Below are 26,843 nucleotides of genomic sequence, written 5' to 3'. Positions count from 1 at the left end.
ATTGCTTCAAACATATTTATTATAATTTTTACAGACTCTAAGTTCACTAATAATCCTGCAACGCGTGCTGGTGTAACTCGACACAGGGCCTGGAATCACACCTCTGGCCTGGCTGGGCACCACCGTCCAGCACGCACCTGTCTCAGGTGAGGCAGCTTGCAAGGGGGTTTCCAGTGTAGCATCTCAGGACACCAGAGAAGGAAAGGGCAGCATGGTTCCCTCAGGGTGCACAGGCCTGTGCTGTGCTGTGGAAGAGCTGCCACCTGGGGTGGCTTCAGACCCTGACTCTGACCTGGGAGCCCCAGAGAGCATTTCTAGGCATGTTAAGACATGATCAAGGTGCCTGAGAGACCAGGACAGGGGCGTGCTGGGTTTCTGTGGCTTGAATGCTTGATTGAGCGCTGCATTTTTAATCACACAGCTGCAATGCAGAAAGGCATCAGGAGGTCTGGCCCAGTGTTAGGAACTGAAAAAGTGGCCCAACCCTGGGCTACAACTGTATCTATCCTCCAGTGCCCTGTGGTTTCCAGGTGGTTGTGGTAGTGTGTAGAGTCCTTCGGTGTTCTCTCGTTAACACCCTGTTTCACGGATGGCACCTCATACGTTTCAAAGCCCTTTAAATATATCCTTGGGTTTTCTTCTGGGCACTCTAGCTTACACCCCTTCTTGCTCACCGGCGCTGGTTTAGACCTGTCAAATTCTTGAGCTGACAAAGGGATGGAAACAGAGAGTGATGAGACCTTGCCCTGACCCTAGGACTCCAATGGGAAAGACTGAGATTTCCAAGGCAGCATGTGTGGCTATGATGCAGAGATCTGACATACCAGGGTCCCGGGAGTGAGCACTGTTTCCTGATGCCAGTAAAAAATAGAAGTGGGGTGCTTGGGATCTAGAGATTGGGACTGAACCACTGTCAGTCTTATTATTAGCTTTCCAGTTTAAGGCTACAAAACTACTTGGGGTCAGTGACACACGTGAGAATGGCTGGGCAGGGATGAGCTGGGCAGTACTCACTGTCACCGCTGCGCCCATGAGTCCTTGCACCAGTGCCTCTCCGGTGGACTTCACCTAGAAGGAGTCAGAGTCAGGTTCTCTCAGGCCCCCACCACTAGCTCGAAGGTGAGACAGGTAGGACACATCAGTAGGCCTATTAGCCCCGACAGGTAGAGTCAAGAAGGCTCTGTGTACTGGAGGAAGAGCCTATGGACAACACAATCACAAACGGGCCAAGTGTGGCTTTCAGGGAAGGCCCTGGGGACTGTCAGCTGAAGTCAAAGGGGAGCAAGAGAACAGACAGGTGACCAGTGCGGCCCAAGGAAGACAGTGTGCCTAGTGAGGAGGCTTCCCAAACGCCGAGCCCCCAGCTACCTGCTTGGCAGTGTGGCCCATGTTCATTGCGTCGTTAATTCGGTTTTCCAGGAAGTGCCAAGTGTCCTCAAAGTCCGGGGAGGAGTCCTGCATCATCACCAGCTCTGTCGTGCTGTAGATGCCAGCCAACGCTGCTCGGCGGGTGTACCAGTTAAACTGCAAAGAAACCCATCAGGGAGGGGGGTCACCACTATTGCTGCAGGTTGGGGGAAGTCTGGGTAGTTCCTACCCAAAGCCACTGGCACTCCTGGGCTTCCTCCTGATTTCCTCTTTTCCTCACAGATACACATGGCCCTCTAGACAAGACTGCTGTTCCCAAACTAGGCTGGGTATCAGAATCACCTGGGAGATTAAACATGCAAGCTACGGGGCCCAACCTCTTAGAGTTTAGAGTCAGGAGGTCTGAAATAAGTGCCAGGATCTGGATGTTTAATAAGCACCCCACGTGATTTTGCTACATCCACTCGGCTTTGGAAACGCCAGTGAAAACCCTAAGTCTCGGGACATCTAAGTTCCAGGGAGGCTCTGTGGTCAGGCAGTTATGACCAAACCTTCGTGAGTTCATCAGTGAGGTGAGGGCTGAGACAGCATCACGGACAGACTGGAATACCTGGGAAGAGCTGAGAGTTCAAGTCCTTCAGCAACTTCTGACTGTCCTGGCGAACCACTCTTTAGAGCACTAGCTCGGCTGCTTTGTGTTTTATCCCTCTGATTTCTTAGCTTTCTAATTTCATTTTCCTATCATCTCTGTTGGTGGTATATTCCCACACGATGGAAGTTTATTAAAGCACTTTGTTAGAACTGTGGTGGGAGCATCTTTTTGCCTCCCATCCTGGATTCCACAAAGTACCATCACACATTAATTTCTTTTATGAAGGTATATATATATATTTTTTTAATTTCCTACCAGAAATATGATAGCATTAACAAGTCAGATTCTTTCCTGGTGCCTGTTTAAAGGCTTATTGATCTCTTAGCAAAGCAGGCCAACATGGGCTACAGGGAGAGAGTTTCTTTTTAAAGCAATGAGTGTCTCCATGGCATTCTTTTTTTTTTTTTAAATCAGTCTCATAAAAGACACACACTGAGAAAGTCTGCTACAGAATCTAAATCACAGAAGACTGAGGGGGAAATGATTATAAAATGGCAATCCAATCACAAGGCCCTCTGATGCCTTGTCACCAGTCTAGGGGGGATAGGAATACCGATGGTTCATGGCTACAGCACTGGTCCCTGAATGAAGATGACCTACATCCCACTGTGGCTTGTTGAGGGACCCTCCTCATACCTTAGCCTCTCCTCTCCAAGACGGGAATGACACTGTAGTCCCGTGAAGGGATTTGTCATCAAAGAAATTTCACGAACTTCCTGAGGAAATGCTTAATCCAAGCCTTCCCAGTAGCCTGTGGGCCTGCAGAGAGCACTCACGTCAGTGGACTGGTCCCCAGCGTAATGCCACATGTCATCCACCATGCCGGTGAGTAGGCTCAGGCTGGGCGGGATGTTGTGAGGGAGCAGGAGGATGCTGAGGGCCTGCGGAGAGATGACAGAGGAGCGGTACTGCACACCGGTACCAGCAGCGCTTAGGTGGCTGGTGCCTCACCTCTCCGTGGAGGTGTGCAAGGGGGCCTGCCCAGCCCGCATTCTGAGACTCACCATCTCCACCCACTCGTGTGAGCTCCTGGCGTCTAATGCTCCCGACTACAGCTAATGGGAGCCGGGGCAGATCCGACCCTCAGCTGACCCAATCAGATTCTCAATCCCTAGCACGTGGACTTGGGAATGCAGACAGCCAGGTCTAGACTGGTGTCTTTGAGTACTGAGAGCAACCCATTCTGTAACATGGAGAAAGAAGCAGGGATAGTTGGGGAGTCTGGGGGCGGAATGCGAGGTGGAATGGGTCAAGCTGGAGATCTGGAAATCAAGCGTGGTGAGCATGGGCAGGGGACGGGACTTGACTCTGGACTGTACTCCCTCACACCCGGCCCACAGCTGAAATTACATGCTCAACCGTCTCCCAGCTGGGCAGAGGACACTAGGTGATCCGTGGGCCCTCTCAGTGCTGATGTGCTTTGAGTTTCTTAACTGAGAGAATGGCCTGCACTGTGACACACTTTGAAACAGGAAAAAAGGACCTTTAGAAAAGGGGGGTGGGAAGCCCTTGGAATGAATACTCCAATTCTCTAAGCATCACACTGACATACTGAAAAGAAGTCCCAGTTCCCTGAGATCTAGAATGTGACAGGCCTGTTAAAGATGATGGCCAGTAAAATCTTCTGACTTTTCTAATCCCCTTCATGGATTCCTCCTCACTGAAGACCTGGTGGCACACTCGGGCCACTAAGACCCCACCCAGGACGTGATCTAGGACCCACGCCACCCACGTTTCCAGGAACTGAGACACAGATGGCTCAGAGGTCCTCTCTTTGGCTCTCGCAAATCTGAAACCTAGCTCTACCAAGTGCACTGAGAATCCCGAGTTTTGTGGAGATGAATGAGCTAACTTCTGAACAGTGTGCCAGACCCTCCAAGTGAAGGTGCTGAGGATCATAAACACGAATACTTTATGCCCTGGGGCCTGGATATGGACTCTGTACCCGAGGCCAATGCTCAATGTACGGGATCAGCATTCTCAGTCTGGTTTCCACAGCGTCCCTCAGGAACTGGTCTGTTTTCCTCTTCCTGGAAGAGGGAAAAGAAAACAGTGTGTCTCTGGATCAAAGGCATGGGCTCGGTGCTACACTGTTTACTCAGCCCTAGTGGGGAGGGCCCCACCAGCTCCTGATGAGACAGGCAGCTACATTTCAGTCCCATCAGAGCAGCAGGGCTGCTCAGTGCTACTCTCTTGGCTCTGCTTGGATTGGCCTCCTGGGGACAGCTGGTGGCGCCTAAGCTCCTTGAACCTTAGCTGCCACCCCGAGCAGTGATGCCATGGGACTTACTCTGCCTGGCCCAGCTGTACCAGCTTCTGCTCCTCTTCTAGCACACGGGTGAGCCGAGCGTTGCACTGGGTCACAAAATGCAGTATCAGTTCACTGCCATCATTCCCAAACATGTTGGCAGCCGCACTGGAGAGACCCAGAGACTACAAAGGGGGAGAGGGAAAACAGGAAAGTGGCGGGCAGGTGGAGCGGACATCTGCCGCCTGTTCATCACTAGTGCCTCTTCTTCTAGTAACAGCAGCTTGGTTCTCAGTGGGACACCCCACTCTTCATTCTTGTCCGTGTGATCTGGGAGAAGCTGACCACCAGTCCCTCCACACTCCATCAAGCCCCTGGGTGTGATGCAAAGCAGGGGATCCAGACCTAGATAAGTGGAGTTCACAGCAACTAGTTCAGGAATGTGCACGTGACCAAATCCAGCCCTACGAGGCCGCCTCCACACTTTTGCTAGTACCAATGGGAAAGAAGTATCCTCTTTCCTCTGGGGCTGCTGAGCCATTTTTAGTCCTGCATGGGAAGCCCCTGCTGAGAATGAAGCTCACAGAGAGGAAAGCAAAGCAGATATGCTGTAGAGACAGTTCCCAGCAGCAACAATCTAAGAACACCGAGCCAGAGCTACTTCCAGACTTTTCTGTTATTAAATGAGCCAAACACTCCCTTTCTTGCTTGAGCCAGTTGAGTTCGAGTTCTGACACTTGTAACCTAGAGTTGTAACTATTATAAAAAGGGGCTTGGGAAGAGCGCTCATAACTCTCTTCCTCACCAACTCAACCTAAGTCTCTTGGAAAGTAGGTCTTTCAGTTGTTGAAAAAAAAAAAGCCTCACAAACTTTTTTTTTTTTTTTTTTTTGCCACACCGCAGCATGTGGGATCTTAGTTCCCCGACCAGGGATCCAACCCATGTCCCCTGCATTGGAAACGCGGACTCTTAACCACTGGACTGCCAGGAAAGTCCCTCACAAACTTTCCCTAATGAGTTGTCAAAGAGTTAACAAAGCCACAGAGATCCTTTACTATTCCTCACACACAGGACTCATTGAGCAGCTACTGGAGGGAGAACCCTGACGGCAGCAGGGACAGAGGGCAGAAAAGGAACCAAAAAAACCATTAACTCTAAATTCCCACCGTTGGGAAAGTGCCTCTCTTTTGGGGGAAGTACACAGCCTTTCTGGAGGGCAGTTTGGCAATATTCACCTCAACATCAGAGCCGCAGGAGCACCAGTACTAAGGGTGACTGCGTGCTCCCTGTGTGCCTGGTGCATGGCTGAGCACATTATATACACGACCTTGCTGCAGCCCCACAGCAACGCCAGCAGGTATTACCATCATCCACATTTTACAGAAACCGAGGCTTCAAGCTCTTAATCACCAGGCTATACTGCCTCTAACATGTATGTAACAGGAACCTCGAAAATATACACACTCCCTGGGCCAGTTGTTGAGCTCTTGTCTCTCAGCTCCAAACCTGCCCTTCCAACCTCAGCTTTGTGACGCAGGGGATGGGGCTCTGCAAGCCACACTTCTGGCCCCAGGTTAGCTCCGCCGATAGGGTCTCTAGAGGGAGATTGCAAGGCTGGAGCAGGAGGAAGGGCCTGGCTCCTCGCAGTTTACTTCCTGTCCGCTACTGGTCTGCGTGAGCAGTGCCCTCCTTCACCACGGCAGCAGTTCTGTCCAGTGGCAGCAGCTGAACCCAGTCTGCAGTATTCTCAACAGGTGCAGACCTAGTTTCATCGAGCCACCATCCTCTCCCTGCCCTCCCAACCGCTCCGCCATTTCCCCAACCCCAGAGGTCAAGTGCCAGCCCCAGGGGACCCTTCCTCCAAGGTCAGCGACACCAGCAGCCGCTGAGGAGCGCCTCCTCCTGAGAGGTCGGAGTTTCACCTTCACAGGGACTCTCCTTCAAGCTCCTAGTTGTAATCATTCCGACTCTTCCCTTTGTTTCCTTAGCCCTGGGGATGAGAGCGCCTCCCTGCAGGTGCTACCTCTACGATACCTGAGTGTTCTTTTTATCCTTTCAGTTACCTGGTTACCAATTTCACATCTAGTTAACAATTCTTTGTGTTAAATTCTCTCTATTCGAGTAACTGGTGTGATTTCTTCTGATTGATGCACTCCCTGAAAGACCAACTCCACTTCTCAGAATCTGTCCTAAAGAAACCAACCAGAAATGTACTTAAATCTGTCGTACAAATAGGTTTATAATATTAAAAAATTGGAAACAACCCAAATGTTTATCAATTGAGCTCAAGTAAATGCAATAGGTATTATGCAGCCATATGAATGGAGATATGCAGAGTGAAAAAAGCATATGAAAAAGAGTAAAAAATTTAACCATAGAATATTCAGTAGAATCAGATTTTTCCAAACAATCCTGTTACACTTCTGTCCTCTCCTGGTTCTACACCTTTCTGTAATGATTCTCTCAAACCTTCTCTGCTGCCTCCGAACCTCTGTCTCCTCCCACTGTTTCCTAACTTCAGGATCAGGAGACAATCACAGCTATGTCACAGAGAAAACAGAAGCCATCCCCTGGGAACTCCTTAAAGGTTCTTCTAGAAACTAAGCCTGCAGCTGTCTTCTCCAACTTTGCCCCTAATACATCGAAGGCTAGTCTTTCCACCTGTTTCCTGGATTTCATAATCCTTGCCTTCAAGGAACCTCACGTTTTTTATTTTGCCACTTTCTCTTGTATCTTCACCGTCACCGGTGTTTCTGTGCCCTCCTGCCAGTATTCAAACATGCTCAAACTTCCAGCCCACTTCCCCTGCTTAGTATACTAGCTCTCTTCTCCCCCTCGTAGCCAAACACCTCTGAACTTCCTTACCTCTACTCACTCCTCGACCCACCCATTATTTCGGACCTGCACTCCCTTCAAACGGCTGCCGCTGCGGTCACCGGTCACCGACGTCTAGTTGCCTCATCCACATTCTCCTGCTTTGCCTCCAGCGCAGGCTCCTCTGCCTCAGTCTTCTTTGCCACCCCACCCTGCTCCACCCCACCCTTAAATGTCAGTGGTCCCTGAGGACCTAGACTCCTCTCTTTTCACATGACACTCGAGGCACATTCATGCCACCCTAGGCAATCTCACTCACTCCCATGGTTTAATGACCACATACATATGTGGATCATGCCCCAACATATACTCCAGTCCGGGCAGCTCCTCCAGTTTCAGGCCTGTATGCTGAGATCCCCCGTTGGCCGACCCAAAGACCCCTCATATTCAACAAAGCTCAAGACTGTACCCATGGGCTTTCCTCAAACCTGGCTCTTCAGTGGCCTTAATCTAAGAAAACGGCACCAGCACGTACCCACGCATGCAAACCGGCAGGCAGCTCTGGTGGCATTTTGTCACTTCCTCCTATGGTATTCTCTCACCAAATCTACCCACTTGTCTCCACGTTCACTGCCACTGCTCTAGGTCAGAAAGCCCTCATCTCTCCTGGATGACGAGCAGCAGCTCCCAGTTTCTCTCTGACTCCAGTACTTTTTCATCCAGCAGCCAAAGTGATGGTTTTGAAATGTCAAATTGAATTCTGTATCTCCAATTATTCTTAGAATAAAAGAAAGCCTAACTCTTCAACATGACCTTTGGACCTTGCCTGATGTGGCCTCAACTGACCCTTCCCCAGCCTCACTCAGCTCAGATCTCCTCCTGACTCTCGGCATGATGGTTTTCTTCGGTTCCTCTAATGTGCAGGCTTCTTTCCACTCCGCACATGCTGTGTCTCTGTCTGGACTTGTCCATCCCCCACCCCACCAAATCAGGTAAAGCCTTCTCATTCCTCAGCTCTCAGTTCCAAAGCCTTTCCTCACCACGTTCTCACCCCACCCCGAGTTAGATTCAGTCCCTCCACTGCATGTCACAATAGCACCTTTTCCTGATAGCCCTTACCACATTTTATAAATATGTATTTGTATATATTTGATTAATGTCACCAGACTGGAAGCTCAACAAGGGCAGAACTTTGCCCATCCTGACTACTATGATGCCCCTAGGACCTAGCACACTCTCTGTTCAATAAATATTTAAAGAGTGAACGATTAATAAATGAAAGGTTTTCTTTTTTCTAATTTGAAAGATCAAAATGTTGATCTTTGTTATCACAGACAATTTTTAAGTTCTTTTTTATATCTGTTTGTATTGTTCAAAGCTTTCACAGTGAGCACACAGTGGAATCATATAGTATACACATTTCACTTACGTGACTTCTGTTACCATATGTGCTCTTGGGAGAGTGAGAGAAGACAAGAGAAATAACAGTTAAATTTAAATAAAGCAGCAAAGTTGCCCACTGTCCCATTTCAGGAGCAGATATCTCACGTGCTTGGGGTGGGAGATGTGAATCTGCAATTCCATCAGTCTCCGTCCTCACAGACCTTTCATAGGATGGTATGTGGCTACGCTTGATGATTCTGCACAACGAGGCCTCAACATGAGCCTATGGCTTAATCTAAAGGAGCAGGCTGCTCCACTGCAGGAGGAAACACTGATTATTAGACTTACATAGAAAAATGAGGTGTGCTGGTCTCCAAGGTGGTGCCTTCTTGGGAGTTTTCAAACACCACATTTTGTCAATTCTAGGATCTCCATTTTTTTTTCATTTTAAACAATCAGTGTGAATCATAAATTGATGATGCATCATAGTTGAACAGACAGCCTTTTTCTTTTTTAGTGACGCATAAAATAAGGGTGCTTCTTACAACCAATGGCATCTTAGAGTCAATGAAATATGGCAGTTTTGATCATAGGCAATTCTTGCCTAATGAGCTGCCTTTAGAACCTAACTCCCAAGAACTAACTCCATGGTATATTCTTTTTATATTAAAAAATAATTAAAAAATAAAGCCATTTCTACCCTATTGGGGAAAAACAAACAAAACAAAACCAGAAAATCTTACAGCAGTGAGGAGCTCTGGGGCTCTGCGCTGGACTGGAAGAAAGCCCTCTGCTCTGGCTGCTGTGATTCCCTCCTGGCTGATCTTGGTCAGGCTGCCCCGCCCGCACCCATACCCACCTTGGCTCCTTCTGCAATTGCCTCTGCTGTCCACCCATGGGCGGGCACAAACTCCAGCGCTGCCGTCAGGATGCGGTGCTGCAGCTGCTCCTCGCTCTCGTAGTCCTCCTCCTCCTCACCGCCCTGGTCTGTGTACCTGAGGCCCAAATGCAAGAGAGGCATGGGGCACAGAGCCCGGCACACCTCACCTCACCGCCTGCTGCCTGGCATGCAACACGTGCCGGGTCAGAAACCGCAGGTTCTGTGCCTCCTCTCAGCACATGCTGAGAGGACATTTACTTATGTGTGAGTATCAGTGTTTGCATGCCAACAGAGCAAAAATCCTATCATCCATCGCCTCCCATAGAGTCACTGAGAGAAAGGAACCATGAGCGAGGAGGTCAGGTGATAGGAAGGTACATGCTGTCACAGCACCCTGGATTTCCCAGTGTAGAGCCTTACTGCATTGTTTCTTTATCTGGATTTGTACCAAACTGTAACTCCATTGAGGACAGGGACAACGGTTACATTATTCACAGGGCCTGGCACAAAGTAGATCCTCAAACAATATTTGTTGAATTGAAATGAAAACTACTTTCATTGGGAGACCAGAAAAATGACTGGGAACACTCTAATTTCAGAGCTAGAGGAACTTCTCTCAGTGGCAGGATTAAGTAAAGACGAAACATCTAATGGAGATGTAAATTATTATTTCCTTTCTGGAGGGTAATTTGGCCTCACATGTGTAACGAAATGTAAAATGTGCATAGCCTTTGACTCAGTGCTCCCACTGCTGAGAGAACCATCTACTTTATCACACTATTTTTCATACCAGTGAAGGAAATCTAAATATCCATCAATAAAAGATAGGTCAAATAAATTTTGGTACTGCCATTTGCTGGAATACTATGCAACCATTAAAATAATATAGATTGTGAAATGACATCATAAACGTACTGTTGAGTGAAGAAACAGGTTCTAGAACAGCATGTATAGTGTACAGTGTAATTAATCGTTTATAATATATACAGGGTTATATATGAAATACGTTAGAGAAAAGGATATTCACAAAAATGTTAGCAGAGTTATTTCTGGGTTTGTGATTTCTGATAATTTTTTTACTTTTGTGAACTTCTTTGTATTATTTAGAATGGTTTAGAATGTACAGGCACTGTTTTCATAAAACAAACAAACAACACGTTCCTTTCAAAGATAAGGTTGAAAATGATGAAAGGTGTGAAGGGAACAGAGAGGCTAGAGGAAGGAGAAGAACAGATTCATCCAAGCATGCAAAGTGGTCAGAAATGGGTGGACTGGGGTTCTACTGCCTACCTGGGGGGTGAACGAGAAGACTCCTGATTGGGTTCTTCGGTGCCCTGTGTCTCAGAATGTTGCTGAGAAAAAGAGGGGGGAGGTTGCTGCTTCTGCTGATCTGAAGAGCTCAGCTGTGTAGCTGAAGCATGGAAGGCATGTGGCACCAGGGCTGGTCGGCAGCGGGACACTGAAACAAACTGAGCTGGTCAGCCAGGGACACTCACCAGAGAAGACCCTTTGAGATCCAGAGTGCTATGAGGGATGGGGAGGAAGAAAAGCAGAGGAAAACCAGAACCAAGTGTTGGATCCCAGACAAAATTCTTGGGTAAACTGGGAACCTTTCGACATGTGGCAAAGCATGAACCAGGAAACGGAAGACCTGTCTTCTAGGCATGTTTCCATCATTTGTTAGCTGTGTGTTAATGGGTAAACCATTTCACCCCAATGAGCATGACTTTAAAATACGCAAATTAAGAGAAATAATCTCTACTTACTCAACGGGAGTGTTGTGAGGCCCAAACAAAAAAATGAAAGTGACTTGAAAACATTATATATTTATATCTCATGGCAAGAGCACTGGACTAGAAATTAGAAGGTCTCAGTATTGACTCCCTAATGGTTATGTGGTGTCTCTGTTTTCTCATCTGCAATATTGCAACACCCATTTACTTTAGGAAAGGGCTTTTGAAAAGTACAGTATTGTATTTCCTAAGCAAAGGCTCATATTACTTTTTTCTTTCCCAGCATTTTACTATAAAAAAAAAATCAAACATACAAGCAAGTGGAAAGAATTGTGGCATGAACACCTGTATATCCATCACACTCTTCATACATCAAGCCATCTTATTTATTTTTTTTGGCCACGTCACACGGCTTGTGGGATCTTAGCTCCCCAACCATGGATTGAACCTGGGCCTCGGCAGTGAAAGCTCCGAGTCCTAACCGCTGGACCGCCAGGGAATTCCCCAATCCATCTTATTTTTTTGATGCATTTGTTGCAGACTTCAGAATTCTTTATCTTGAAACATTTCAACATGCACATCATTAACTAGAGTTCAATATTTATCGAATATTTACTGTTCTTTTATTGAGGTGATATTTACATTCAATGAAATGCACAAATCTTAAATGGGCCAATTCTGAGTTTTGACAAATGTATACACCTGCATAACTTGAACCCCTATCTAGAGATTAACATCACCCCAGAAAGTTCCCTCTTATTCCTTCCCAGTTATTCCCCACCCACACTATGCTGAATTTTTCATTCTAGTCTTGCCTGTCCTAGAATTTCGTCTAAATAGAATCATACTGTGTGTCCTGTGTATGCATAAGACTTCTTTTGCTTAGAATATTTTTTAGATTGATTCATATTTCTGTGAAAATCAGGAGGTTGTTACTTTTTACTGCTGAGTAGCATTCCACTAAGAAACACTATTTTATTGAACACCTGGGCTGTTGGCTATTATAAAGGTGCTATGAATATACTTGTTCAAACCTTTTCGTGGACATTTTCCTTTCATTTCTGTTCAGTAAATACCTCGAAGTAGATTTTCTGGGTCATAGGCCTTACTTTTACTGAACATATTTAGTTTGGAGCTTTGTATAAAAACAAGAAAACAGCACTTATTTTTTTAAAAATCTATGGACCAACTCAGGAAAAAAATGATTTTTAAAAGAAACAGCACGTATGTGTGAAAATATCAATTATTTTAGCATATGTACAGAAAAAAACGGACCAAATATTCATAAAACTTCTAAAAGGACCTGGGAGGTCCCAAAGCAGTATTGCAGAACCACTGCAGTCCACGAGAAGATTTTAGGTGAAATACAGGAGAATATTATTTCATTAGTTATATATTTATGTTAATATGTTAATTCATACGTTCTATTTGTGGAAGGTGACATTGGTTTTCCATTTATGGTAGTGCTATAAAGTTTCCTCTTCTAAGTAAACGTCTATATCTTTACGAAATCAGACGTATAAACAAAAATACTGACTATATGGTGGCAAAGGTGGTACGAGGATACTGAAGAATTACTGAAGAGGTGGGGAAATGACTGACTTGGGGAATAAGTAGACTAGGCGCTCTCTGTGTCTGTTTCCCGGGATCAGGGCCCAGGGACTTGACAATGGAGTTAAGATACTGGGTACAAGTGTGCCAGTCTGCAACCGACCGAGCTGTGTGACCTTGGGCACCCACAGCCCTCTCTCGGGCTGCGTCAACTCCATGAAATGGGAGTGACAGGCTCTTCCCTGATGCTCTCGCTCCTTACAGGTCGAGAATGGGGTCAGAAGCCAGCCAGGCGGCCACTTCAAGCCCGAGGCGCCGGCGCGAGCCGCTATGCCCTTCACCTCACCTTGCTCTCGAGCCGCCACGAAGCTTCTTCCGCCCCTCACCCAGCCCAGGTCGGCTTCGCGCCCCCTCCCCTTCCCTCCCCGCTCCCGGGATCGGCCGCCCTCTCACCGGGGAGGCACCGCAGCTGCAGGAGCCTCCACCCCGCCCGGCCGAGCGCGCCAGACACCGTCGCTGCCATCTTGGAAGCGGGCAAGCTGCCTACGGCGACGCGCCGTGTAGCACCGAGTCAGGGGCATGGCCACTTCCGCCCTCCCCGCGCAGCGGGAGCTTCGTCCTCTCGCGAGAGGCGCGAGGTGAGGAGCCGGCCGATGCTGAGAAGCCGGGAGCGAGCCCCGGGCGGCAGGTGAGCGATCACCAGGTGGTCCGAGAGCCCGACCTTCCCCAACGCCCCCGTTCCGGCCCACCCTCTGCCCCACGTCCCCTCATTTCCCATCCCCAGCCCCGTCCTTCGGCGGAAACGTGGCTATGGCCACCTCCCTGAGGACCACAGCGGGCTTTCGCTCGGGGGAAGCCGGTGTGAGGGGTCGGGCTCGTCCTTCCTCGTCCCGGGCTCCTGGCGTGGTGGCTTCTGCTCTTCCCGGGCTGCCTTATCTCCCGCGCTGCCGGACCCGGCCTGAGGCCCCTGGGGACAGCGCTGAGCTGGGGCCCGGGAGACCGGAGTCTGAGACCCGCTTCTGCTAGTAGCCAGCTGTTGTGACCTTGAGTCTCAGTTCCTCTTCGCAAACATCAGGGAAGCCGAAGTTTCCGTCTTTGGGGGTACCTGGACCCCCCAGGTTGTAATTTTGAACCTTTGACTTCCCTGAACCTCCAAAGTGTTGAGTTGATATAATTGAGTATTCCCAAACTTGCCAGATTGGAAAAACCATCAGGACGTTTGTTAATAAATCGGATACCGAGGTCTTTCTCCTGGAGAGTTGATTCAGTACATCTGGATGTAGTCCTGGAATCTTATTTTAACAAATGCCCCCGGGTGATTTGGATGATCTGCAAGTTTGGGAAAGGCTGGTGGCCATTATGCTGACACTGAGTGCCAAGCTCTGCGTGACTCAGGGAGGTCATGGACTAGTCACTGAGCAGATATGTAAATGCGGAGCGCCTCACTGGGAAACCTATCACCAGGGAAGGCTTCATAATAGTCGGAAGAAGTAAATGGTTTGGGGTGAGGGATAACCAACAGCTGGAGCTAAGCATGCCATCCTGTAAGTTTTGTGCAGTTAGACCCTTGTCTTTGTATTTTTGCACACTCCTTATCAACCTTTTCAGAACCTGTTCCTCTCCCCTGCGTGAGTGTGGGGAAGCCTCCCCCTAAGCCAAAACTACTCCCCAAATGTTAAAATTTCAGATCCATATTTCTGGATTTCGGTAAAGCACTACTGATCTCTCCATGAGGTTTTGTTTTCTGAGTTCTGTCCTCTCATCTTTTTTTTTTTTTTTTTTTTTTTAATTTATTTATTTATTTATTTTTGGCTGTGTTGGGTCTTCGTTTCTGTGCGAGGTCTTTCTCTAGTTGCGGCGAGCGGGGGCAACTCTTCATCGCGGTGTGCGGGCCTCTCACTATCGCGGCCTCTCTTGTTGCGGAGCACAGGCTCCAGACGCGCAGGCTCAGTAGTTGTGGCTCACGGGCCCAGTTGCTCCGCGGCTTGTGGGATCTTCCCAGACCAGGGTTCGAACCCGTGTCCCCTGCATTAGCAGGCGGATTCTCAACCACTGCACCACCTGGCAAGCGGGAAGCCCCTGTCCACTCATCTTCGAATGAATCTTTCCTGTGGAAAATCTAGCACTTGGATATACTTCCTGAAACCCTTAAGTTTGACACACACCTAATTGCCTGGAGACAAAGTCTTCTATTTCTTTTCCTTTGCGTTTACTGTTTCTTTGCAGATTGTCACCTTTTTTTCTGTGTGTGTGTGTGTGTGTGTGTGTGCAAGTGCACGCGCTTTGGTCAGTTCATTTTAATTAAATTTTTCTTTCTGATAGCTGTCAGTATTCTTAGAATTTTCTATGCATTTGACTTAAAAGGATTTGATCCTTGGTTTGAACTGATACCCAAACTTCAATCTTATTTTTTTTCTTTTGGCCCTCTTCATCCTTAAAAGGAGCCAAATGCTCAGGATTTGATGTTTACTAGGCGCCTTAAAAATAAACAAGTGCATCTCCAGAAGTTGTTCTCAGACATCTGCTTTCACTGCCTGCCCACAACATTTTAGAAGGGCTGTGGGCATGTGTGTGCAGCAGTCAGAGTTGGAGAGATGCTTAACAAGTCCAGTGACGTGACAATGACTTCTATTCCACCTCTTTTTATTTATGAAACTGGGCTCTGAGTCACACTCCTAAGTATGTTGACTTAGGTGCCAGACATTTTTTCCTTGTTTTTTTAGAAAAGACATTGACAACAACATAAAACTCTGATGATGAATAGTATCACACTTTGGCTTTTAGATATTTAAAAGAACATTGTGTCCCATTTTATTTAGAATATGCTGACTGAAAGTGGTGGCTGTGTCTTTTTGAGAGTTAATGTTTAATAAATGTATTTTATGAGCTCCCTGTTGCCATAGAAGATTAGTTTGGGGGGATATGGAAAACAAAGCACTTTCCACTCTTCTGATTTACAGACACAATCCCACTGGAGTACTGTATAAGATGTCATAAAGTGCAGCTCTTATGTTGTGTAATTTTAACAATAAAAACGCAGCTTCACATTTCTCCCCGGGGTGTCCTCCCAGCAGGTATGGCTGAGGAGGAGGAACAAGATTTTATAGGACTGTTTGAAGCAAAGGCAGATAAACTGGCCACGGAGAAGTGGAGGCTCAGAGTTCTCTTAGAACATTATTTTATTGAGCTCTGTGTGCCAGGTCCTGCTGAGTACATTGCATATTTTTATCTTCTCATTTACTTCTTGCAGCAGCCTTGCAAAATATAAGATTATTCTTCTTACTTTGTTAATGAGAAAAGAGGCTAATCACTGATCCATTGTCATGTAGCTAATAAATAGAAGATCTAGTGATAGGTAGAACCCCAGTTCATCTGTATTCGAAACCTGTGCTCTCTAAAACTCTGCCTGATAAATTGAGAGATTGGGATTGACATATATACACTAATATGTATAAAATGGATAACTAATAAGAACGTGCTGTATAAAAAAAAAAAATTCAAAAAAATAAAAATAAAAAAATAAAACCCTGCCTCCATTAAGTTTGCTGAAAAGGTCTCGACATCTGGCTTTTTGTGTTTCTCTAGTTAATGAGTAGCCTTTGGCCCCTCGGTTCTTCCAGGAGGATTTTTCTGTGAGTATAGTGCAAGGTTGTAGTAGTGGGAAGGGAACTTCTCATCTCTTTCTGTTGTCCCAAGGGAGAGCCTGTTCCAGCATCATTCTAGAAGGAGATCATTTATTTCTTATAACTTCATACCCAGCAATCCATATTCCTATCTTCCCCAGCTGGTTCTTAAATGTGAGATTGATCCCAAGTTGTTCACTTGAAAGATTTGTAAGGGTTCTTCCTCAACATCATGTTACAGTTGAAAGCTTAAAGTTTCAGTTCTTGATTGTGTGCTTTCTAGGGATTTAAAAACCACAATTCAATGACTAAGGAATCCTGTTTATCTGATAACACTTGGCATCCTTTTACCACAGCATGCAGTCAGGTTAGGATAATAAAGAGGGCATTCCACAAGGAAGGAACCAGATAAAAAGCATGATAGAGTGAAAATGCCAAGATTTTTCATACAACAAGGAAGGATTCACTTTGGGGGGGTGGGAGATACAGGTGGAGCCAGATTACGGAGCACCTGAATCCAGAAGACTGAAGAGTTTTGATTTTGCTCTAGAAAATAAAAGCCTTAGGAAATGAGCAGCAAAATCAAAGTACTACAGTATTTAAGGACGACTGGCTGACCTAGGCATGTTTTGTAGGCTGAGGAGCAAGTCATTTGAAGGGAACATTTTTTTTTTTTTTTAAAGATTCTGCACTCAGATTCCTTCACATGTCTTTTTTTTTTTTTTTTTCTTTAAGATTTATTTATTTATTTGGCTGCGCTGGGTCTTTAGTTGCAGCACGTGGGATCTTCGTTGCAGCATGCGGGATCTTTAGTTGTGGCATACGGAGACTTTAGTTGTGGCATGCGGGATCTAGTTCCCTGACCAGGGATCGGACCAGGCCCCCTGCATTGGGAGTACGGAGTCTTAACTGCTGGACCACCAGGGAAGTCCCTGAAGGGAACGTTTTTAAAGAAGGAAGAGTGTGTAGGCCTGACTTAAACTTGGCCCTGGAGTGTCTGTGGTGGCGTAACTGTCACTGGGTTAGCCACCTCTGCAGAATACAGAAGTATTCGGCTTAAGACCCATCTATGTGTGATCCCTCACCCACAGCTTTGGTCTCACGTCATTTGGTAGAGCTGTCTGAAGCCGGGGACTTGGAGTCATTAATGTTTAAGAAAGAAATGGGGAACTGAGTAGACTGCTATCTCCTGACCTGATTGCATCATGAGGACATTCTATACTCATCTGAGTATCAAGTCAAAGAGAAAGTTGACCCCAGCAGGAGGAAATTTCCATAGGTTAAAAGCATGGGTTTTACAGTCATATAGACTTGGATTCAGATCCCGGCTTTTACTTTTTCCACACAACACTTACTAGTTGTGTGACCTGGGCAAAGTCAACAGCCTGTTTCCTGACTGTAAAATGGGAGTAATATCTAGTTTAAGGTTGTACTGAGGTTCAATTGAGATAATGTAGGTAAAATGCTTTGAAGAGTCTGGCTAATATTAATTGTTAGAGATAGAGATAATAGATACTATTGATCAATGCAGAGTCAGTAGAATTGAATTTTCATATCTTGATGAATGGGAAAATATCATTATTCAGTTTGCTAAATTTACATATGTTGTATCTTTTTAAAAAAACACTAAGCTTGTGGTTGGGTTATATCAGCCAATTTATTTGCCTCCCTTGCTGAGTCATACTTCTGCCTAATTAATGTCCGGTGTGTTTTACATTCTGTTCAAGCTGAGTTGTCTCATACCGAAGAGAAAATAATATTTGTGCCTTCAACCTCCTTACTTGACTGCCCAGTCAGGATTCTCACCAAGGAAGCCACCTGCCATATTTGGGAATGTTGGGGTTATGAAACCTTGGGATAATGGGTTTATTTATTCACACTCTGGTATCTACAGTGAGGTTTTCTAATGTGGTCAGCATTCCCTGGTGGGAGGTCGGAATTAGGTTGCAATTCTAATCACATTTGGTGGTACCCCATGGATTGAATTGCGTTTTGTCTCTGCTCACTCTTGACTCTCCTTTGGCCCATAGCTTTTAGGTCCACAGCACTGCAGGAATGGCAGATTTTGGGATCTCAGCTGGCCAGTTTGTGGCAGTGGTCTGGGATAAGTCATCTCCGATGGAGGCTCTAAAAGATCTGGTGGATAAGCTTCGAGCCTTAACTGGCGATCAGGGCCGAGTGTCTGTGGAAAACATCAACCAGCTGTTGCAGTGTAAGTACCTACCCAGGTTGTCTTACAGGGAGGGCAGTTTTGATGGCAGTGCTGCATTTCTTGTCATTGCTTGATAGCTGGGTTTTTTGTTGTTTTTTATTTTTTAATTAAATTTATTTATTTATTTTTGGCTGTGCTGGGTCTTCGTTGCTGCGCGCGGGCTTTCTCTAGTTGCTGCGAGCGGGGGCTACTCTTCATTGCGGTGCACGTGCTTCTCATTGTGGTGGCTTCTCTTATTGCGGAGCACAGGCTCTAGGCACACGGGCTTCAGTAGTTGTGGCTTGCGGGCTCTAGAGCACAGGCTCAGTAGTTGTGGCGCACGGGCTTAGTTGCTCCGCGGCATGTGGGATCTTCCTGGACCAGGGCTCGAACCCATGTCCCCTGCATTGGCAGGCGGATTCTTAACCACTGCGCCACCAGGGAAGCCCAATAGCTGGGGTTTTTTTTGGGGGGTGGCACATGATAGTAGTTTTTTCAGTTGAGATACAGTGGACTTAGGAGTATAGTTGATGATTTGTATAAGTAAGTTCTTATTTCTTATTAGCTGTTCCACATTTTGTAAACAAGCTTGGTTTTTGTCCACCTTCCTTTTTTACTTTTTCCCCTGAGCATACAAAAGCAGATGAAGTTAGTAAGACTGAGGGAGAGCAGGGCAGCAGTGTCCTTGCCCCTCTTGCTAGTAACGGTGGTGTAATAGCATTTGCTGAACAGGTAGCTGTTTATTCTACTAGGCCACGCATGTAGCCTTTGTGGGGACTTGGGAGGGATTGGGAGATTCTGGGGCCCAGGTGATTGCTGATTAGAGTCTTCCTTCTTTTCAGCTTCCCACAAAGAATCTAGCTTTGACATTATTTTGTCGGGTATAATTCCTGGAAGCACCACTCTGCACAGTGCTGAGATTTTGGCTGAGATGGCCCGGATCCTTCGGCCTAGTGGATGTCTTTTTCTGAAAGAGCCAGTAGAGACAGCTGTAGGTAAGGAAATTTTCACTTGAAAGACTAGAGTTTAACAGGGTTGAATCTTTAGGTATGTTTACTGCATCTCTCTGAGAAGGAGGTATAATTTGGAGATCAACAGTCCTATACTGAACCTTATCCTTAGGGATAAGGGATGAATTATTGTAAAACTCTGAACCAACACATCTGAATAAATTGTGATCTTTGACCCATTAGGTAGTAAAATAGAAGGAAACTGCTCATCTGAAAATGGCTGGATCCTTCAACAGGTGAATACTTAAACTGGTGCATCCACACCATGGAAAACTATGCAGCAGTAAAAAAGGAACAAACTATTGCCACATGCAACAACTTGGATGAATCTCAGAGGAATCATGCTGAGTGAAAGAAATCCGATCTCAAAAGCTTAGATGCTGTATGATTCTGTTCATATAACATTCTTGAAATAACAAAGTTATAGTGACAGAGAACAGGTTGGCCATCGTCGGGGTTAGGAATGGGAGGGAGGGGGTACGTGAGGCTGTAAAGGGGGTGGTGTGAGGGTTCCTTGTGGTGATGAAGACTACGCACACACACAAACAAGTGTTTGTAAAACTGGTGAAATCTGGATAAGCTCTGTGGACTATCAGTGTCAATTTCCTGGTCTTCATATTATATGATAGTTGTGTAAGATATTATCGTGGAGAGAAGAGGTGAAGGCTCCTTGAGACCTCTCTGAACATTTTTTTTAAACTTCCTGTGCATCTATAGTTATTTCAAACTAAAAAGTTAAAAAATAGTGACTAGAAGTCTGAGAGTGATGAGCTAAGTGTTGATTCATGTGAAAGTAAAGATAGAATCCAAGAAATAAAAACGTCTTTTTTGCTCAGTGGTAAAGCTGTCAGAATCATTCTAGATTTTTAGCATTTTTAACTAGACTTTCTGTCAAAATGTGATGACTTATTTCATCAAATAATAGAAATAAAAGTATGTTGAAATGTATAAAGGCATTTATGTGGAAATATAAGCTTGTGATGTTAATAGCAGCTATAGCCTTCTTTGCTGGGATGTAAACCTTGGGTGACTAAACACAGTGTCTGTCGGAACTATATAGAGATACTTGTATACTTTACAGTTTCTCAGCCTCTTGGTCATTATCCAACAGCCCCTGGAAGGTTAGGTATTTCAAAGAAACAGGGGGTGATATGAAACAATAATAATGGAATTATTATATGACAAGAGCATCAGTAAGAGCACTTTGAACAACCAAAAGGATTTGTCCAATTGAAATACTATCACTAAAATATATATACACTGAACAGAATAGGTTATTATTGTTTTAATGCCTGCTGACCTGAATAGGAGAGAGCCTTTATTATTTTTCCTGCTTTGACCTATAAAGCTATTAACTGGGGTTTTCCTCTTAGCAGTTAACAATAGCAAAGTGAAGACGGCATCTAAGCTGTGTTCAGCCCTGACTCTTTCTGGTCTTGTGGAAGTAAAAGAGGTATGTTTGTAGACGACCTTCTTTGCTGGGAATTTAAGCCTTGGGTGACTAAACCCAGTATCTCTTTTGTCAGACGATACAGAGAGAATCTGGGAGAAATAACAACCCTGAAGGTGAGGTGATCAGTGTCACTCAACTAGGAAACAAGTTGAGAAGGGCTTTGCATGTGAGAAACCAGATGCCTAGAAGGACGAAACCTCTGAAATCAATCTCCTCTGAAGAGACTCAGCTTGGGCCCATGTGGGTTGGGACATACTTTGGTCTCAGTACTAGTGGTGACCACTGAGGCAGGGAGAGAGCGACACATCTCTTAGTGGACACGAATCTTAGGCCTAAGTGAAGGGCAGTTGCCTGTATTTTCCTCAGCTTTTTGGTGGGAGGCTAGAATAGGTTGGAGGGGGAAATCCTTTTCTGACAATTCATTAGAAATATTAACATTAAATAGAGGTATTTATGGTTCTACATTCTTCTCCAGTGCTGAAATTTTCTTGTGTGAGAGGTGTTACACCACGATAGCTGTTATACCATTGATCTGTACATGACCTAGGGCCTCAGTTTCTTCACGCCTACCCTTTCTTATTTTTCTTTTTAGTTAAAGTTCTTCCATTTTTTATTCAAAAATATGGGATGTTCATAAAAATACAGTTAAGACTGAAGAATATAAAGTGACATCTCAGGCCTTGCTTACGCTTTCCTCCCCAGGGGGAGCCACCAATACATTTTTTGGTGTGGCTGTTCAGACTTCTTTTTATGTATTTACAAGGGTGTTTGTGTGTATACACATTTTTTAATGTAAATAAGGTCGTATGTATACAGTGTTCAGTCACTAGCACTTTTTCCCACCTTTAGCTGGCCTCAACATTATCCACCTCAGTGTATGGACCCACTTTCTTACTAATGATGGAACGGCATTCAGTGCTCTAGATGGACTGTGGTTTATGTAGCAGTTCCATAGTTGTCGGACATAGAGGTGGCGCCCCCAGCTTCTTCCCAAGGAACATAGAAAGCATTTCCCTCCCCCTGTGGTTCTCTTTCTCTACTGCGTATTTCATTTCTGGCATCTTTACTGCGGGCATGCTCCCCCACCACAGGCTTCGATTCCATTCAACAGCCTCTTCAACATGTCCGATTCATCTTGATAATCATAATCGTTACAACCTCCACAATGCCTCGCACAGTGCCTTGTACCTAATAGACAGATATTTGATAAAACTCTCCAAGGGGCAGGCTCAACATAAACATGTAGACAGAAGTTACACTCTAGGGTCCTGATCAGTGAGAAACTGGACGTGAGGCACGAGGCAATGTCTGTGATCTCCTGCTGTTGTGTGCTTACTACAGATGTGAGCATTTGACACCTGTGAGGGGGACATAGTACACCATCATACTGTAGAAGAAGTGTGGCCTAATCCTCTGATATCTTGAATTTCAGCTGCAGCGCAAGTTCTTGAGCCCCGAGGAGATTCAGTCTGTCCGAGAACACCTGGGTTACCACAGTGACAGCCTGCTCTCTGTGCAGATCACAGGAAAAAAGCCCGATTTTGAAGTGGGTTCTTCTAGCCAACTTAAGCTTTCTACTACCAAGAAGTCTTCCGGTGAGACTGGCCTAGGGACATTGTTCTGTCTGAGTGGGCCTGGAAGGCCCTATTAAAAACTGAGCCAGAGATCTGAATGAGGTGGTGATATCTTTAGAGGATCATTCCCTTCCTTAATTTCCCTCATTTCCAAATGGAAGAATGCTTAATGTACTGTTGTCCTGGGCATATTCAGATCCAAAACTGAAATGATGCATAGATATTACCTAGTTCAGCTCATTCTTCTGCACCAGAGGACACTGAGGCCTCCAGATTCTAGAGGTCAGACTCCCATAGCTTCATTAGTTAATGAAGTCTTTCCAGACCCCAGAATTATGACATTTACCCTCAGAAGACCTCACAGTGGCGGTCATGGCAGATAAGAGTGTGCTTTTCCTCTTCCCATGTGTCCTTTTCTCAGTGCCACTGAAGTCAGCTTTTCTTGGAGGATCTTAAGACACATAAAAATATCTCTTCTCAGAAGATTGCACTCCACCCTTTGTCACCACTCTCACCCTTCCTATCACTATTTTTTAATGCCTGAGTTGAGAAAAATTATCCTAGCTGTGAGGTATGCAAAAATTTACAGGTACATTCACACTGCTCTGTTTTGACTGTCCAGCCTAAATCTTCAAGAAATCCTTTAGCGTCCTAACCTTTGGAGTCACAGTTCCAGAATGGGTAGGAGCAGCTTAGATGACCTTCCCTGTGGGGGATCTGAGCATCCAGTTGTGACAGTGATCTCTGGGGGGTGCACTTACCCCCCAAGGCCCATTCGTGGACTGGCCCACACTGAACCCTCAGCTCTTTCAGGCCCAGACAGAGAATCAGGAGGTGTGATTTGCTACTGATTTGTTGTTACACCGCCGCCATCAGCTCTTGAGCTCATTTTCTTGTCTGTAACAGGTATACATGAGACCGGAGCTTTGCTATTTATAATGCTTTTTGGCACAGTTTCTTGTTTAATATTCAAATCTCCTGCAGTGGGTATGGGGAATCCTATTAGCCCCATGTTCTAGGGATGGGAACTAAGAGAAGGAGGAGAAAGCAATATGGAGCGGAAGTTAAAAGCGTTAGGTAGACTCTGTCTGTACTTGTGTATTTGTGGCTGTGTGTAACTGGCCTAAGTATCTAAACCTCTTTCCTCATTTATAAAATTAGGATGACAAGAACTTTCCTCATAAGATGGTGAGCAGGACTAAATTAGATCATGTATGTAAAATGTTTAATGTAGTATCTGGCACAAAGCAAGTGCTTAACAAATGATGGCTTTTATTACCATAAAGTGATGGGTCCCGCTCATGCCTTTATAAGTGGTAGAGCTGGGCCTTGAACCCAAGTCTTTTGACCACCGGTCCAGTGTGTTCCCTACACAGCCTCAGTAGAAAGCACTTACATGTGCTTGGAGTTTGTTTCCAGCTGCTTTTCTGGAGCTTGTTTTCTTTTATTGGTTGGATTCAGGGAAGCCTGCTGTGGACCCTGCAGCTGCCAAGCTCTGGACCCTCTCGGCCAATGATATGGAGGATGAGAGCGTGGTGAGTCAGCACTGTGGCCACCTGATTGCTTTCTTTTAAGCCCCACTTTGGGTGGGAATGTTGTTGTTTGGAGTGGCCTCTCTGGGTTTGTAGGTGTGAAAGCATTTAAAGTCCAGCCTTGTGGCTGTGCCTGCCACTGGCATTTTTTGACTCCGAAGGAAACTCCACATTAGTGGCATTTTAAATTTCTTTTTCAGCATCTTTCCCCCGGCAGATTTTCTTGTTCTCACTTCATGTGATATATTAAAGACTCTTGTGGGCATGCATAAACCTGAAAAGAGTTTGTCAGCTAAAATATTTTTTGGCTCCTTCGTCTGGGTACGTCACCAAATGCTCACTGTCTTAAAAGTAATGCTCTTCCATCTCAGATCAGTGCTTTCTGTAATAAAGTTCTTCATTCCTACAACTATTGAAGTTAGAGTGGTAAGCAAACTAGGCGATGGTTTGTGCCCTCACAGAGCTTACAGATTAACTGTCTACACGTTTATCGAAGAATTACACAAGTGTATATATCATTATCTGCCTTTTCCTCTGGAATTATATAGAAAATACTTCATTCCCTTTTCTCACATGACAACCCTTTATATATTCACATAAATATAACACTTCTCTCTTTGTTCTTCCTGCTCCCTCCCGCCCTGCCCTCCTCACACATATTCTCTACACATCGTAAATGAGTTCCCAGCCCCCTCACAGCCTAACACAGCTTCTGTGCACATAATGTACTCACTATGTGGTCAGCTTGGGCGTGATGATCAAGCCCAGGTAGGACGATGGGTGCCTTCTACGTAGATGGGCGAACTGCTACTGTGGCCTGTGACCACTTCACCTGTTCATTAGCAGAGACCATGACTGTGTCATTAATGGCTTCAAACATTCTCCAGGATCTCATTGACTCAGATGAACTGCTGGATCCAGAAGATATGAAGAAGCCAGACCCAGCTTCCTTGCGGGCTGCTTCCTGTGGGGAAGGGAAAAAGAGGAAGGCCTGCAAGAACTGGTAAGCCTTGGGGTGAGAAGAGGCTGCCAGGCTGCTTCCAGCAGCTTCTGATTATCAAGGAATCGCTATACTTTACAATTACTAAAACATGTTTTATCGTAAAATGTATCAGACAGTAGAAGAGTATGCTAAATAAGTACATTTTAAAGAATAATAAAATGAACACGCATGTACTGATCACCCAGGCTAAGAATCAGCAACATGACTTGTTCCTTAGAAGTCGCCTCTGCGTGCTCCCTCAGCTGCATCTCCCTCCCTCTCCTTGCAAGAGGCTACCATTCTCCCAAATTTGTGCTAATCTTTCCTGGCTTTTTAGATAGTTTACTGTCTATGTGTGAATCCCCAAACAATAATTGTGGAGCCCAAACCTGACTAGGCCAGGAAAGGTCAATACTCCATATCTGTGAAGGCTCCCAGGGAAAAGGTCTGTCAAGGATTTGGAGTTTCTGGGTGGTGGCAGATGCCACTCATCAGCTGCTAACTTTCCCCCAGCACCTGTGGCCTCGCAGAAGAACTGGAAAGAGAGAAGTCGAGGGACCAGATAAGCTCCCAGCCCAAGTCGGCTTGTGGAAACGTGAGTATCTGGTTGATTACTCAGTATTCACAAAGGCCTAAACTAAACACAGATCAGCTCCAGCTCTACAGAATTCACTGCCCAGGTGTTTTAATAATAGGTGAACATGTGAGGACATGTCTCTAGGTAGTGATGGGGAGGAGGGGTTATCTCCTAAGAGTGGGTAGCACACTCATGCCCGTAGGGGAGGTGCTTGTCATTTCTTATTTTTGGCCCCTTTCTTTGTGCTTCACATTGGGCCTGATTAGCTACTCAGCCATTTGCTGAGTGTGGCTATGATTTGAACTGCTGAGAATATAGAAGTATGTCCACCTAAGGAACTTCTCTAGACTTTTGTCTTTCATGAAATCAGAGATCTTAAAGACTCTTAGTATTTGGATCCCAATTGGACCTACAAATGTACCCAGTCGTTCTCTTCAGGCCGCTGTGGCCATACTATGAAATTTGGGATCCCTTTCTTCTGGCCTGTATCTCTGGGAGAGCTGACACTTGGCTTCCCTGTATGACGGTCTCTTCTTTCAACAGTGTTACCTGGGCGATGCTTTCCGCTGTGCCAGCTGCCCCTACCTTGGGATGCCGGCCTTCAGACCTGGGGAGAAGGTGCTCCTGAGTGACAGCAACCTCAATGATGCCTAGGGGAGGGCCCGGCCTGGGACACACCTGCTCCTCCGCCAGCTCCTGCCCCTCACATCCCACCGCGTGGTTCCTCCCATCTCCTCTCGATTGGCTCACTCTGGCTTAGGGCCACTGCGGAGAGGGTGCTCAGTGGACAGAGTGGAGCTGGCTGGGCGCAGTGGTGTGCAGTGCTGCTACACATCAACACCAGGGTACCCGGGGCCCTGTTACCCTGAGTCGGGACCTCCTTCACCCAGTGTTAGGTAAGCGGGGCGCATCCCATATAGGCCCCTCTCCCCAGGTCAAAATGCTGACATTTCGTAACACTCTCCGAGCCCGCCATCCTTGAGTATTAACAGTGTGACAGAGAGGGCCCCGCCCCATTCTAAGCTCCGCAGTAGCGCCACGGCTTATCTTCCAGAGTTGTGGTTTATTCACCATGCAATTTTCTTGGTGACAAGAGGCAAGTGTCTCATGCCCTCAGAGCACCAAGGGAGTCACTCCTTGGTTGCTGTGATCATATCCAGTGTCCCTCTGCCCCCTCCAGTCCTACCCCCCCATCCCTGTTTTACTGTGTTGCATCTGTGTTCTACTGTCATTTCTGTTAATCTCCAGGTATTAAACTTACGTACTAATGTA

The 26,843-nt window shown here is 46.0% G+C and overlaps 2 protein-coding genes across 3 annotated transcripts; one reads left to right on the top strand and one right to left on the bottom strand.

The window, feature by feature from the left end:
* Position 1: 1 nt before the first annotated feature.
* COQ9 (coenzyme Q9) lies at positions 2 to 13,241 on the bottom strand. The gene is made up of 9 exons (XM_082437130.1): positions 13,083 to 13,241; positions 10,636 to 10,804; positions 9,325 to 9,460; positions 4,311 to 4,453; positions 3,966 to 4,050; positions 2,797 to 2,901; positions 1,369 to 1,524; positions 1,015 to 1,068; positions 2 to 706 (listed from the first exon to the last, which is right to left on the bottom strand). Exons 1-9 carry the CDS (start codon positions 13,150 to 13,152, stop codon positions 671 to 673), a joined length of 954 nt encoding a protein of 317 aa, XP_082293256.1. The 5' UTR covers positions 13,153 to 13,241; the 3' UTR covers positions 2 to 670.
* Positions 13,184 to 26,843, top strand: CIAPIN1 (cytokine induced apoptosis inhibitor 1). Of its 2 annotated transcripts, none has more exons than XM_082437132.1 (9): positions 13,184 to 13,317; positions 18,283 to 18,464; positions 19,286 to 19,438; positions 20,830 to 20,906; positions 22,339 to 22,501; positions 23,942 to 24,015; positions 24,900 to 25,015; positions 25,508 to 25,589; positions 26,115 to 26,843. In XM_082437132.1, the coding sequence occupies exons 2-9, from the start codon at positions 18,308 to 18,310 to the stop codon at positions 26,223 to 26,225; spliced, it is 933 nt and encodes a 310-aa protein (XP_082293258.1). In that variant the 5' UTR covers positions 13,184 to 13,317; positions 18,283 to 18,307; the 3' UTR covers positions 26,226 to 26,843. The 2 variants fall into 2 exon arrangements, with proteins under 2 accessions (XP_082293258.1, XP_082293257.1); XM_082437131.1 differs by having other exon boundaries at positions 20,827 to 20,906.

Source organism: Balaenoptera physalus (genome assembly GCF_965194825.1).
Source record: "Balaenoptera physalus genome assembly, chromosome: 19".
NCBI lineage: Eukaryota > Metazoa > Chordata > Mammalia > Artiodactyla > Balaenopteridae > Balaenoptera > Balaenoptera physalus.
Note: the sequence above shows the minus strand (reverse complement) of the source record. Positions and strands in the feature narration are given on the sequence as shown.